Raw genomic sequence first — 15,545 nt, forward strand, 5'->3', positions numbered from 1 at the left:
TGTCGGAGGAGAGTAGTGATGAGGGATGTTCGGTTCGCAGTGTTGTACTGAGATAGGTGGAGTTCATGGTGTTGGTGAAATTTAAGGACGAGGGTGGGGTCACTGCGGTGAGTCTGATCATGTTGACCAGGGGATTTGGAGAGAAAAGTAGGAGAAGTTGATTCTGCTAAAGTTCTTCGTATGAGAAGGCTCACAAACTCAAGCAGGTATGTAAACGTGTGGTTGATTGTAGCATGCCGGATCAAACTGGACGGCAGTGGGTGAAGGGAGTTATTACAGAAGTTTAAGAAATTGTTAACATGAAATAAATAAAGGACCACTTGAAGGAAGGCTCACTTATTGAGGCAAAATGCCTCCAGATGGATGAAAGAAATACTAATTACTAATTGAATGTATGTAAACTTCAGACCCACTGGGAATGTGATGAAAGAAATAAAAGCTTAAATAAATCATTCTCTACTATTATTCTGACATTTCACATTCTTAAAATAAAGTGGTGATCCTAACTGACCTATGACAGGGAAGTTTTACAAGGATTAAATGTCAGGAACTGTGACATTTAAATGTATTTGGCTAAGGTGTATGTAAACTTCTGACTTCAACTGTATATAGTGCTGTTAATTTCATCATTGGAAGTGTAGCGTTTGGATCACCAGCTCAGACATCTTTAAAAAAGCTAGATATAAAAAAAGCTAGATATATCCAGACCCAAGCCCTAAGAGTATGTTGTGAAGCACAAATGTTTTGGCGCGAGGGCAGGGGCCCCCGCAATCCAAACTCTCTTAGGCCCCCCAAAAGGGTCAAGCTGGCCCCGATGATATTACTGATGAGGCTTTCTTCACCCTCTCCAGAAGTGGCCTGCTATGACAAGACTGCTGAGGCAACGACTACTGCATCAGAACACCACAATGCTGACGCGACGAACGCTCCATGCCAAACAACTATGGACTCTGGTGTGCAGGTGGTGTGAGTGTGCCCTGGCCTGTCCTTCTGTTTTGTTTTGCTTTTATCATGTAACCCCCTTTTTTAATAATAAGAACGGTATTAAAGAACCGTAAACACTGTGTGGTATTGGGATTCAGAGAACTTTGGTTTTTGACTTAGTTAGGCGAGACAACCACGTCATAGTAAGTACATTTTTCTCAAAGTAGTTTGAGCAAAGTCTGTTCTAGTAGAAAAAGTGCAAGTGTTTGTGCACAAAGAACGCAGTGCAAGTGCAACATTTGTGCACAAAGAACGCAGAAGCTGGAGTAGGGTGCTCTATCCTTCCTACTAAACTCTCCTCCCGTCGTCACAAAGTAGTAATTGTGTGCAAGGCATATGGGACCAAATACTAAAGTTTTGAGTACTTTAATACACTAGAAGTGAATTTGTCCAAATGACTTCAAATAGGGGACAAGGAGCATAGTGTTTTTATTTCTAAACTGTAAAACAGATATTAATGCAAATACCATCAAAAGGTGACTGTACTGTCGCCTCATATGAAACATTTAATCTAAAATGCTGGTGTACAGAACCAAATGGAAAATGTTAACTGTCCAAATGCATTTGCTTTTGTAACAGTGAGCCACTCTGAATCAAAATCCAGAAAAGAGACGTTAAATTCTACAACCACCTAAAAGGAAGCGATTCCCAAACCTTCCATAACAAAGCCATCACCTACAGAGAGATGAACCTGGAGAAGTCCCCTAAGCAAGCTGGTCCTGGGACTCTTTTCACAAACACAAACAGACCCCACAGAGCACCAGGACACCAACACAATTGGACCCAACCAAATCATGAGAAAACAAAAAGTAATTACTTGACACATGGGAAAGAATTAACAAAAGAACAGAGCAAACTAGAATGCTATTTGGCCCTAAACAGAGAGTACACAGTGGCAGAATACCTGACCACTGTGACTGACCCAAACTTAAGGAAAGCTTTGACTATGTACAGACTCAGTGAGCATAGCCTTCCAATTGAGAAAGGCCGCCGTAGGCAGACCTGGCTCTCAAGATAAGACAGGCTATGTGCACACTGCTCACAAAATGAGGGGGAAACTGAGCTGCACTTCCTACCCTCCTGCCAAATGGATGACCATATTAGAGACACATATTTCCCTCAGATTACACAGATCCACAAATAATTTGAAAACAAATCCAATTTTGATAAACTCCCATATCTACTGGGAGAAATTCCACAGTGTGCCATCACAGCAGCAAGATTTGTGACCTGTTGCCACAAGAAAAGGGCAACCAGTGAAGAACAAACACCATTGTAAATACAACCCATATGTATGCTTATTTATTTTAACTTGTGTGCTTTAACCATTTGTACATTGTTACAACACTGTATATATATAATATAACATTTGTAATGTCTTTATTGTTTTGAAACTTCTGTATGTGTAATGTTTACTGTTAATTTGTATTGTTTATTTCACTTTTGTATAATATCTACCTCACTTGCTTTGGCAATGTTAACACATGTTTCCCATGCCAATAAAGCCCCTTGAATTGAGAGAGAGAGAGAGAGTTTTTTTTTTTTTTTTTAGGGAGCAGAGGGTTATATAGTGTTGTTTCTCAGAAAGCGATTTGGTATGTACTGTGTTTGTTTGTTACATTATCAGATAGAGCTTATTTGATGTCCTTGGTTTCTTAGTTTGCTTGATATTCTGTTTCATTTGTTCCCAGGGGGGAAGGCACCTAGGGAGTGATTGGGCAAGAGGCCTGCGGGCATACATATACCCGTATTATATTCACTGTCTAGGCACACTAGGAAAGACCTGGGCGGACCACCCCCTGTATTTTGGTTAGCGCACCAGGTGGTGCTAAGTTAGGTAAGTAGTGGGTAGGCAGGTAAGGTAGGAGAGGGGGCTTTGACATTTACTTTCTTTGCTTTGGTTCCGTCCAGCCCATTTTCCCCATATGTAAAGGAATAAAGTCCTTGTAAACGGTACCACATTCTGCCTTTTTGTCATCCTTACTCGCACCTACAGTCCATATCTCTTTTACTTCACAGAGTTGAGTTGTAGCAGGGTGTTGCGTTCCCTCTTCATAGAGGTGTGTGTAACACTCACTTATCTCCCCAATGACTTCTCAAATGCTATTTTAGATTAGTTGTTTTTGTCAGCACCCTTACTTCCCACTGCTATGCCCCCGGATACAATTTTTGGGGGGTCGTGAAAGGCCAATTATCATTGTCATTGAGAACACCATCCCCACAGTGAAGCATGGTGGTGGCAGCATCATGCTGTGGGTATGTTTTTCATCGGCAGGGACTGGGAAACTGGTCAGAATTGAAGGGAGGATGGATGGAGCTAAATACAGGGAAATTCTTGAGGGAAACATTTTAGTCTTCCAGAGATTTGAGACTGGGACGGAGGTTCACCTTCCAGCAGGACAATGACCCTAAGCATACTGCTAAAGCAACACGAGTGGTTTAGGGGGAAACATTTAAATGTTTTGGAATGGCCTAGTCAAAGCCCAAACCTCAATCCAATTGCGAATCTGTGGTATGACTTAAAGATTGCTGTACACCAGCACCAGCCATCCAACTTGAAGGAACTGGAGCAGTTTTGCCTTGAATAATGGGGGAAATCCCAGTGGCTAGATGTGCCAAGCTTATAGAGACATACCCCAAGAGACTTGCAGCTGTAATTGCTGCAAAATGTGGCTCTACAAAGTATTGACTTTGGAGGGGAGAATAGTTATGCACGCTCAAGTTTTCCGTTTTTTTGTCTTATTTCTTGTTTCACAAAAAATATTTTGCATCTTCAGTGGTAGGCATGTTGTGTAAATGAAATTATACAAACCCCCAAAACATCAATTTTAATTCCAGGTTGTGTAAGGCAACAAAATAGGAAAAATGCCAAGGGGGGTGAATACTTTCGCAAGCCACTGTACTGTCCATAACGTCTATTCATCCCATCATATACATATATATTTATACTCTGGACTCTGACATTGCTCGTCCTAATATTTATATATTTCTTAATTCCATTTTACTTTTTAGATTTGTGTGTATTGTTAGATATTACAGCACTGTTGGAGCTCTGAACATAAGCATTTCGTTGTACCCACAATAACATCTGCTAAATATGTGCATGCTGCCAATACAATTTGATTTGATTTGCCGGGGGACAATGGGTCCTTTTGTTACCGCCTGTCCTGTATCCAGAAGCTGCCCAGCCATGCCGTGTGATGTCACATGGGCACAGGCAGGAAGTAATTGCCCCATCCCTCCATCCCACCCCCACAGCTAAGCTCCTTCTCAAGCTCCCTGTGTGGAACAGCTGGGCTATGTCAGCCTGGAAACATACGCAGCAACACTTAACCAACACCTTGACAATCAAGACCAGCAGCACTTATCTACACTTACACAAATACACAGGTACAAAAAACACTCACCTAAATACACAGAAAACCATTCATGATAAACTTAGAACTCTCAAACAGACCTTTATCCATACACAAATCTACTGTAGTAGTTCAACAGTACACACACACACACACACTCACAAATCTTGATAATCTATCGAGAGTGTACTGGACTGATTCCTCCTCTCTGTTGAATAATAGATTAATCACGTTAAAGTATACTCAATTGAATTAGATTGATCATTTATGAGTTATTCAGTCAGGCGGGGGAAGTGAGGGAGGCGGGGGAGAGGAGAGCAGGTTGTTCCCAGAGAGCGAGGCTTTAATAAGATTAGAAATGTGCCCTTAGGGGAAAAAAAGACATTTTTGCTTGGAACAAGGAGGAATTAATGTGGCTTGGAGTGCTGTGTGAGGGACAGCATGTAACACGGGGGAAACGAGATGAGACTTAGCTACTTTGATCAACAGAGAGGGCGACAGAGAGAGAGAACACTGCCTCCTTCTATCGGCATATTATATACTCAGTGTTGCTGCCTGCTGCTTTCGTTGTTTTAAGGGTTCCAAGCTGGCACTGCCTTTTCTTATCAGTGCTTCACAGTCCTGCTCCGATCATATCATCTTTGTAGGCATGCATGCCGCCGTGTACTTCTCCCCACAGGCCTCATGCTCTAGGGCTGAGTCATTTATCTGGCGTCTACACAAGGTTCATAGTTCATACAGTCGGAAAAAGAAAGAGCTTTCCCAGAACTCCCTCTTCTATCATGAAAGGACACATATTACTTTCTGAGAGGAAATACTGTTTTCTGTGTCCGTGTATGTTCGTCTGTCTGTCTGTCCGTTCTTCTGTCTGCAATAGGAAATGACACCACGGAACTAGAAGGACATAACATCCACCCCTCCTCCTGACCACCGTCAAGCCCAGATGGTACAGCGGCTTAGGCCAGTGGAACACACAGCACACACACAGCACACATTCCCCACGGGAGGCCCAGCTGCTTACATAAATCACTGAATCCATGAGCCTAGCATAGCATAGAGACACCAGTCATCGTTCACAAAACCATTACACAACTCACCCATTCACCTTCCTCCCTGCCTACACAGAGCTAGCTAATAGCACGGTCAGATTGCCCTTATGCTCCCTCATTGCCTCAGTGAGCTCCAACATTAGCAACACTATTAGTCCTAGTGTGTGTTATTAACAGACCGATCTTCATGATCTTTTATTAGCCTTACTGCACATAATCATAATGTAGCACATTTAGTACCCTTATATAACTGAGCAGGATCTTTGCATGGGCAGGGGCATACAGCGGCATACTGTGAGATGTGCCAGGAGAACTTCTCTTAGAGCTCTATTGTTTTGGGAGGCTTAAGACTGCACAGTCCAGCCTACTGGGCAACTTCCCAGATTAACGGTAGCTTTTAAGAGTAACTCATAATCAATGGGGCTTTTCCCTGGAAGTTAAAGACAGGACTTATCTCTTGTTGATAAAATCTGATCACATACACTACATGACCAAAAGTATGTGGACACCTGCTCGTTGAACAACTCACTCCAAAATCATGGGCATTAATATGGAGTTGGTCCCCCCTTTGCTTGCCATAACCGCCTCCATTCTTCTGGGAAGTCTTTCAAATCAAATCAAATCAAATGTATTTATATAGCCCTTCGTACATCAGCTGATATCTCAAAGTGCTGTACAGAAACCGAGCCTAAAACCCCAAACAGCAAGCAATGCAGGTGTAGATGTTGGAACATTGCTGCTGGGACTTGCTTCCATTCAGCCACAAGAGCATTAGTGAGGTCGGGCACTGATGTTGGGCGATTAGGCCTGGCTCGCAGTCGGCGTTCCAATTCATCCCAAAGATGTTCGATGGGGTTGAGGTCAGGGCTTTGTGCAGGCCAGTCAAGTTCTTCCACACCGATCTCGACAAACCATTTATGTATGGACCTCGCTTTGTGCACAGGGACATTGTCATGCTGAAACAGCAAAGGGCCTTCCCCAAACTGATTGCAACAAACTTGGAAGCACAGAATCGTCTATAATGTCATTGTATGCTGTAGCGTTAAGATTTCCCTTCACTGGAACGAAGGGGCCTAGCCAAACCATGAAAAACAGCCCCAGACCATTAATCATTCTCCACCAAACTTTACAGTTGGCACTATGCATTCGGGCAGGTAGCGTTCTCCTGTCATCCGCCAAACCCAGATTCGTCGGTTGGACTGCCAGGCGTGGTTCATCACTCCAGAAAACGCATTTCCACTACTCCAGAGTCCAATGGCGGCGTGCTTTACACCACTCCAGCCGACACTTGGCATTGCGCATGGTGATCTTAGGCTTGTGTGCACCTGCTCGGCCATGGAAACCCATTTCATGAAGCTCCCAACGAACAGTTATTGTGCTGACGTTGCTTCCAGAGGCAGTTTGGAACTTGGAAGTGAGTGTTACAACTGATGACAGATGATTTTCAGCACTCGGTGGTCTCGTTCTGTGAGCTTGTGTAGCCTATCACTTCGTGGCTGAGCCGTTGTTGCTCCTAGACGTTTCACAATAACAGCACTTACAGTTGACCAGGGCAGCTCTAGCAGGGCAAAAATTTGGCGAACTGACTTGTTGGAAAGGTGGCATCCTATGACAGTACCACGTTGAAGTCACTGAGCTCTTCGGCAAGGCAATTCTACTGCCAATGTTTGTCTATGGAGATTGCATGGCTGTGTGTTAGATTGTATACACCTGTCAGCAACGGGTGTGGCTAAAATAGCCGAATCCACTAATTTGAAGGGGTGTCCACATACTTTTGTATATATGGAAGGGGTGTCCACATACTTTTGTATATATGAGAAAGCTCTTTTTGCTTTCTCATAATTTGGTTGGGTCTAATTGTTTTGCTGGAGAACAGGGAAACCGTCGATCTGATTGGCCGATAGCCCCTTCCCCATGCCTACTCTGACCATCATTGGCTAGGGGAAAAATAAATCCCTGCCAAACAGACGCTCACACACACACACACACACACACACACACACACACACACACACACACACACACACACACACACACACACACACACACACACACACACACACACACACACACACACACACACACACACACACACACACACACACACACACACACACACTCATACACACAAGTCAAGAGGCAGACCCTGGGCTAATTCAGTACCAGGGAATTATATTACTGGCTGCTCTTCATGCAGAGGAGGGGAGAGAAGAGGGGGTTCAGATGGGGGTGGGACGGATATTACAGGAAGAGAGGGAGGGAGGGAGGGGGAAAGTGCAGAGAAGGCTTGGGCTCAGGGGTGGGGTTGGAAAATGCAGAAAGAACAACAGCTTGAGCTCTGGGACTACAGTGGACAGAAAGTAAGAGCACGGTGTGCTCTCAATGAAGGAGTGAGAAAGAGGAAGCCAGAAAGAGAGATGAAAGGAAACAAGTCACATCAATCTACGTAAAGGAGGGCATGCGGACAAGACGGACATTGTAGTTCTACAGGAGCCGAGTGGAGAGGGAGAAAAGAGGGGGGAAAGGAGAGAAAGAAAGGAGAGAGGCGCATGAGGTATTTTTATAGGGCACAGACAGAGATATGATAGCCTGCTTACAGAAGCGGTGTGCTTGGAAACGCTCAGAAAGAGAGCGAGCGGGAGAGAGAGAGAGAGAAAGAGAGGGTGGAAAAGGAGGGGGGAGTGAGTGAGACAGAAAGATTAACCAGTCAGAAAGAGCGAGAGTGAGCAGTGAGGTACAATCAGGGAGAAATAGAAAGGGAGGGAGGAGGGTGCATGAGAGGTAGAAAAAATCAAATGAAAGAGGGGAAAGGTGCCAAAACAAACTAATGTGTCAGTGCGGAGTGAGGGACACTAGGAGAGAGGGAGAGAGAGAGAAGAGGAGAGGGCCAGCCAGAGGGCTTAGTAGGGGGAGAGAGGCATGAGGGGACTGTTCTGCTTTATGCTCACCCTGTCCATCCTGGGGACTGTCCTGACTGCACTCGTCTGGTATGTCTTCAGAGACCGGTGAGTCCCACTCCTTTCACACCCCTTCTCCCCAACTTCCTCCCTCTCGACTGGGCAGGCGTTGGAGCCTTTAGCCACGGGCTAGGTTTGGGGATTAGGCCTGGCTGGTGATAGCTAGCATCATATACTCCAGACAGGCACAGAGAGGACAGAAGGGAGTGAGTCTCCACACTTCTGTTTTTAATGTGTGATTGTTTCACATCGGTTGGTGTGAGTAGCTGCTCTACTGGAACAAGGTAAGAGTTGTGCAGGGGGTGAAATATGATATGTTTGGTGTTGGTGGTTATGCCTGTTCACTGGTCCCCCCCTCCACCAACTCGCCTTTTTTCTCTTTCTCTCTCTCCTCAGAGCAATGGTTGGTTTTTCTCAATGCTTGTTACTGTGGGTATCTTAACTAAACCACTGACACACCCTGATTATGTGGTGGAAAAGAGAGAGAGAGAGAGAGAAACTTCTGTTTGTGCCCCAGCAGAGCTGATGGATTTCAGAATAAGAGGACGGTGTTGCAAAGGTACATGGATGGCTCAACGTTGGTGCATTTTGAAATATCATACTCAAACAAACATATTATAGCAGATCTTATCTCCCCTTGACCCATTGTTTTAAAAGACATACAAACCTAGCATGTGCCTGTAGGTGTGCTCTGTTAGATGTTGATTTTAAATAGTGATCTGTTTTCGGTGGGAAAGGAAGATGTCGCCTGTAGGCAGACGAAGATAAGTAAGTGAAAGGTGAACAGAACAAGAGATTGAGATCGAGAAGTCACTGTAAAATGTATTCTCATGCTGTTACCAAAACACGCTCGATGAACACACTGTTGGCTTGTTTTTAGCTTAGTGTCTGCCCTTCTGTGACAGTGACACTTGAGACTCGGTTTTTTCCAGTCATGTCTCGATAAAACTAACTGTCTGAATGTGACTTTAGACTCAGATTAATCATAGAACTAAGTGTTGTTTGACTTTCACCATCTGCAGGATATGCCCATTATCCCACCATAAATAACTGTCCACAAGAGTGTCACATTGTGGCGCAGGGAAACCCATGCACCCTCTGTAGTGTGTTCTTAAAATATCTCTTTATAGCTCACTTCAAGGGGGATTATCTGTATATAGTAAGTTCAGGCTTGACCTTGCCCCTGGATTTCTTCTCAGACTGTTTTTGATAAAGTCCCCTGTCTTTCAGTTAATTTGCTTTTGGCACTGCGGTTTGTAATGCAGCTGTAAAACTCCTTCAAGCGTTCGGGTTTCCTGTTTGAACAGTAAAACACACTTAAACGGCTGTGTTTACCCTTCCGTAACCCTTTTGTCACGATCGTCTAATGAATTAACGGACCAAGGTGCAGCGTACGTAGAGTTCCACAAGTTTAATCAAATGAAACTCACAAAAACAACATAGAAGAATAAATGATACGTGAAGCTCAAGCAGTGCTCACAGGCAACTACACAGAAACAAGATCCCACAAAAACCAGTGGGGAAATGGCTGTCTAAATATGATCCCCAATCAGAGACAATGATAAACAGCTGCCTCTGATTGGGAACCATACCAGGCCAACATAGAAAACAAAACACCTAGATAGGAACACCCCCCCTAGTCACACCCCGACCTAACCAAAATAGAGAATAACAAGGCTCTCTATGGTCAGGGCGTGACAGTACCCCCGACTAGTGTCGGTGGCGGCTCCGGTGCGGGTCTTTGCCCCCACCCAGACCACGGGTCCGGCCATGGAGCCGGGTAGAACGCCGTGCCTGGACTGGGCATTGGCGCCGAAGAAGGCTCCGGCCATGGAGCTGAGTTGACAGCCGTGCCTGGACTGGGCACCGGCGCAGAGGAAGGCTCCTGCCATGGAGCGGGACCGGACGCCGTGCCTGGACTGGGCACCGGCGCAGAGGAAGGCTCCTGCCATGGAGCGGGACCGGACGCCGTGCCTGGACTGGACATTGGCGCAGAGAAGGGCTCCTGCCATGGAGCTGGACTGGACGCCGTGCTCGGACTGGGCATCGACGCAGAGGAAGGCTTCTGCCCTGGAGCAGGAGGTTCCGGACCATGGACCGTTGCATGAGGTTCCGGACCGTGGACCGTCGCAGGAGGTTCCGGACCGTGGACCATCGCAGGAGGTTCCGGACCGTGGGCCGTCTCAGGAGGTTCCGGACTGTGAAACGTGGCCGGAAGCTCTGGACTGTGAACCGTCGCCAGAAGCTCTGGACTGGGACTCGTCACCGGAAGCTCTGGACTGGGGACCGTCGCCTGAAGCTCTGGACTGGGGACCGTCGCCTGAAGCTCTGGACTGGGGACCGTCGCCTGAAGCTCTGGACTGGGGATCGTCGCCTGAAGCTCTGGACTGGGGACCGTCGCCTGACGCTCTGGACTGGGGAGGCACACTGGAGGCCTGATGCGTGAGGCCTGCACAGGTGGCATGCACTTCAGGACGAGTGCGGGGAGCAGGCACAGGACGTACCTGACTGGGAAGGCGCACTTGAGGGAGAGTGCGAGGAGCAGGCACAGGACGTACCGGACTGGGGACACGCACTTCAGGGGGTGTGCGAGGAGGAGGCACAGGACGTACTGGGCTGTGGAGACGCACTGGAGACCTGGAGCGTAGAGCTGGCACAGATGGTGCCGGAACGATGACACACTCCGCACGGTGAGTGCGGGGAGCTAGCACAGGACGTATTGTGCTGTGGAGGCGCACTGGAGACCTGGTGCGTAGGGCCGGCACAAATTGTACCGGAACGGTGACGCACACTTCAGTGCAAGTACGAGGAGGAAACACAGGACGTATTGGGTAGGCGCACTGGATTCCAGATGCGTGAAACCGGTGCAGATGACAACAGACTGGTGTCACGCTCCTCAGCACGCCCGCTCTGCAGCACTCTCATCGCCACCACCTCTCTCCGGATGGTCTCTGGCTCACTCCTCGGCTCCGCCGACCACCCCGTGTGCCCCCCCCAAAAAATATTTGGGCTGTCTTTTGGGCTTACTCTGTGTCCACGAACCCCGGCGTCGTCGCTGTCCTCCCTTCTCTCCCTGAGTCTGCTTCCACGGAAGGCTTTCGTCTCCAGCCATAATTTCTTTCCAAGTCCAGGATGTCTTCTCCTCTTTTATCTCCTCCCAAGGACAGGATACCTTCTCTTCCCGGGCACGCTGCTTGGTCCTGTTGTGGTGGGATCTTCTGTCACGATCGTCGTACGAACTGGAAATATACTCAGACCAACGTGCAGCGTGATTTGGGTTCCACATGTTTAATAAAGGAAACTCACAAAAACAATAAACAGCAAACGAAACGTGAAGTCATGGCAGTGCTCACAGGCAACTACACAGAAACAAGATCCCACAAAAACCAGTGGGGAAATGGCTGCCTAAATATGATCCCCATTCAAAGACAACGATAAACAGCTGCCTCTGATTGGGAACCATACCAGGCCAACATAGAAAACAAAACACCTAGACAGGAACACCCCCCCTAGTCACACCCCGACCTAACCAAAATAGAGAATAACAAGGCTCTCTGTAGTCAGGGCGTGACACCTTTAGCTCACCAAGTTGTTGTTATAGTATGCACAACATTCAGCTATTGATTTAATGTTAACACACCGTAAATTACCACATCAAAACAATTAATTCAACGAAGGTAACATGATAATCTCAAGCAATACACTGCAAATACAACAGCAAACAATGCAGCTATACAAGCGTTGACAAGATAAGTGGTGTACTGAGTTCAAACAGAGGTCTACTCATCCTCCTATTCTCTCGGTCTACCTCTGTCCCTGTTTGTGTTCATAGCAATGTCCAACCTGGCAGACCCCCCCACAAAGATCCTATTATGAACTCTGGGCCAGTCCCCTCCGGAACATGCAAGGGCTGCAGGTGAGACTAGATACACACCCTGGCAACCACTACCCACAATCCTCTCTGCTCAACAACCACCTCATCGGTCTCTCTACTGTCCTTAACTTCATTATATGGTTCAGAACTGCATGTTCTCTGTTTTGTGTCCGTGTGCGTGTGTGTGTGTCTGTGTGTGTGTGTGTGTGTGTCTGTGTGTGTCAAAGGGATACAGTTACTGAAAAAGTGGTGGAGCGCTACTCTCACAGCTGGAAGAAGCAGGAGGACAAGTTCAGAAATTTCAGGTGAAATATAAACACACTATAAACCCAGACTCTGAACCCCACTAAAAGCCAGCCAAGATTAGCCAAAGACCAATTTGTGAGGGTCACTAACCATAACAAAGGGGACGTTTCCTTTCTACTCCTAGAAGAGTGAGAAGCAAAGCACGTGGAAGTGTGCTTCAAAGCAGGAGAAGTGACCTGTGAAATGTTAGCGTTTACTTCTTCATGCTGTTAGTAGCAGTAGAAGTAAAGGTCAGAGTTATGTAAGATTGTTGCGAACACATTGCGTCAGTCAGTCAGTTTGTATTTCCCTTCTCAAGGCTATCTTCCACAGCTTCCAGTCTCTGCAGAATGGTGGCTTGGTAAAGCTCTCTCTGAGTATACAGAGCTTTGTAAATGAATAAACACTTGAAAGGAAGGAAATTCTAAAAGACAATACTTTTCAATAAACATCCCTTTCCAATTTTTATATTTATATCAAGATGAAGATGAGGCCTTGTTTATGTATTCCTATATCTGATATTTTCTTACATTTATCACCAGTAGGTTTTTATACCTAACTTATCAACCAGACTGTTTCAAAATAAGAGAAATGTGTGTATGAAGTACGATTCATTTACAGTACGCTTTTAATACGGTGTCTTCATCTTATAATCAAAAGGTTATTGTTGTGTTCTCAGGTCTCTTCTGAGTAACAGATGTCATGGACTCACCAAGGCTATGGTGACACAGGCCAACACTCCTCTGGGGTCAAAGGTTGTGTACGATGGAGAGAAGAGGAAGCCTCTTCAGGTGACCCCTGAACTGTTCAGCACCTTTGCTAAGGTTTGTTGCTCTGGTCCAGAGTGTCACCTCAATGATTAGTGTGTGTGAGTGTGTGTTTAAGAAAGAGAGTGACATGACACATGTTGTGTTGCCTACAGGAGAATCCTTTTGTGAATACGACATGGGATACGTGTTCTGTTGTTGGGAATGGGGGAATCCTAGCTAATAGCAGCTGCGGAGAGAAAATCGACTCCGCCCAGTTTGTTATCAGGTGTGAGACAGAAAACTTACTCCACAATAATTACCTTTTCCTCTCAAACATTGTTAGAAACAAATTCACTGACCACTTCCCTCTATGTCTCCCTTTCTCAGGTGTAACCTCCCTCCTCTGGAGAACGGCTATGAGAGAGACGTGGGCAACAAGACAGACCTGGTGACAGCTAATCCCAGCATCCTCATGGAGAAGTGAGTTTCGGAGTTCATTGGGCTTCTCATACTGCTTATCACCTGGTGTTTTGTGGTGGAATAAAAAATGACCTGATCATATATTCTGGTGCTGGTCAAATTCATCTCCTCCAGCTGTTCTTCACCTTTTCTCTCCATCCCATCCTCTCTCAGATATGGGGGCCTGCAGGAGCGTCGTCGGCCCTTCGTGGAGAGCCTGCGTAGCTATGGCGACTCCCTGATGCTCTTGCCAGCCTTCTCGTACGGCCCCAACACGCCCGTGTCTCTGCGGGCCCTCTACACCATCCAGGACTTTGACAGCCCCTTGCGGCCCGTCTTCCTCAACCCAGAGTACCTACAGAGTCTGGCGCACTTCTGGCAGGGCCAGGGCCTGCGGACGGTACGCCTCAGCACAGGACTCATCGTGGCTAGCCTGGCGCTGGAGCTGTGCGCCAACGTGCATCTCTACGGGTTCTGGCCCTTTAATGAACACCCCCACCGACACCAGCCCCTCACCAACCATTACTACGACAACAGGCAGAGTAAGAAGACGGTGCACGCTATGCCCGCTGAGTTTGACCACCTGCTAAGACTCCACAGCCAGGGCGTGCTCAGGATACACCTGGGAGAGTGTGCGCCAGCACGCTATGCCCGCTGAGTTTGACCACCTGCTAAGACTCCACAGCCAGGGCGTGCTCAGGATACACCTGGGAGAGTGTGCGCCCGCGGCCAGGTAGGCCCCACCCCTTTACCGGAACTTTACCTACAGCTAGGACAGACACAACAGGGACATAGGGCCCTCCTATAGGCTCTCTCAGGAGTCTTACCCAGTCATGCACTTAGCCAGTCATGTCTTTGCTACCTGCCAGATGGGAAGGCCCCGACTGGCCCAGAACACTCTGGTATTCAGCACAGGGGCATGTTTTATGTGACGTATGTCTGGTCACAGTGGAGGAGCAAGGGGGAGGCTGGGACATTTAGTCGCCCCAGCAGCCGTTTGTAGATTCTCAGTGTGAGAGTCTACAGAACAGGTTGATCCGCAATCAAATCATTTGTACTGTACCCAAAATGGGTGTAAATACATGAAATATGCATATCATATACTGTATAGATTTACAATGATGTATTTATCATCAAGTGTTCCAGCTGGAATCTAGAGAATGTTTTTGTTTTGTTGGACTTAAATACAAAGTGTTTTGGAACATGTATGGGTTAGATGAGGCCTTCCCAACTACAGAGGGGGTCAGTGTAGTGCCTAATATGACTCACCTTCCTGACTGTAGCAAAAAGAAAACACATGCGAGCCTTTAAGAGTTAACTGAATGTATGGTTATGTCAATCTAATACCTCCTGGATTGGCCAATCTTCAGCTGGACTGTTACATTCAGATTTATATTTAATATCAATGATGATTAAATGTGTTATATCTCATTATGACATAGTGTATAATACATTCAATGTGGTACTGGGTCCTTCCATGAAATGAGTCCCTTTTTTGTCTCTTTGATATTTTAAGTAGAAATTGTGCACCAATATTGAATTTTAAAAGACTGTTAATAAATTAAACGAAGTGTCCTTTAATATAGACCACATGGAAAATTCAATAAATCATGTTTTTTTAATATGAATAAAGACTTCTGAATTTTAGATCTCCCTTTGTGTCTTCAAGAAAGATTCTAACCCACTTAACCCCACAACCAATTTTCATCATCATTGTAAAGCCCTAGTTATTTTATGGCTTTAACAAAGTAATTTCTGAAGATTATTATTTCTTTCACATGATTTAGTTATTAATTTTAAGGTAAAAAAAAAAGACCTGGCCGTCATTTTAA

At 46.1% G+C, this 15,545-nt stretch overlaps 1 protein-coding gene across 8 annotated transcripts; it reads left to right on the forward strand.

Moving 5' to 3' along the window:
* Positions 1-7,697: 7,697 nt before the first annotated feature.
* On the forward strand, positions 7,698-15,294 carry st8sia6 (ST8 alpha-N-acetyl-neuraminide alpha-2,8-sialyltransferase 6). Of its 8 annotated transcripts, none has more exons than XM_038982169.1 (7): positions 7,700-7,943; positions 12,179-12,262; positions 12,448-12,525; positions 13,185-13,329; positions 13,428-13,540; positions 13,642-13,734; positions 13,888-15,294. In XM_038982169.1, exons 1-7 carry the CDS (start codon positions 7,939-7,941, stop codon positions 14,369-14,371), a joined length of 1,002 nt encoding a protein of 333 aa, XP_038838097.1. In that variant the 5' UTR covers positions 7,700-7,938; the 3' UTR covers positions 14,372-15,294. The 8 variants fall into 8 exon arrangements, with proteins under 8 accessions (XP_038838095.1, XP_038838097.1, XP_038838109.1 ...); XM_038982168.1 differs by lacking the exon at positions 7,700-7,943 and adding an exon at positions 7,973-8,394; XM_038982173.1 differs by lacking the exon at positions 7,700-7,943 and adding an exon at positions 8,417-8,905.
* Positions 15,295-15,545: the final 251 nt, after the last annotated feature.

The sequence above is a fragment of the Salvelinus namaycush genome, chromosome 3 (assembly GCF_016432855.1).
Source record: "Salvelinus namaycush isolate Seneca chromosome 3, SaNama_1.0, whole genome shotgun sequence".
NCBI classification, from domain to species: Eukaryota; Metazoa; Chordata; class Actinopteri; order Salmoniformes; family Salmonidae; genus Salvelinus; species Salvelinus namaycush.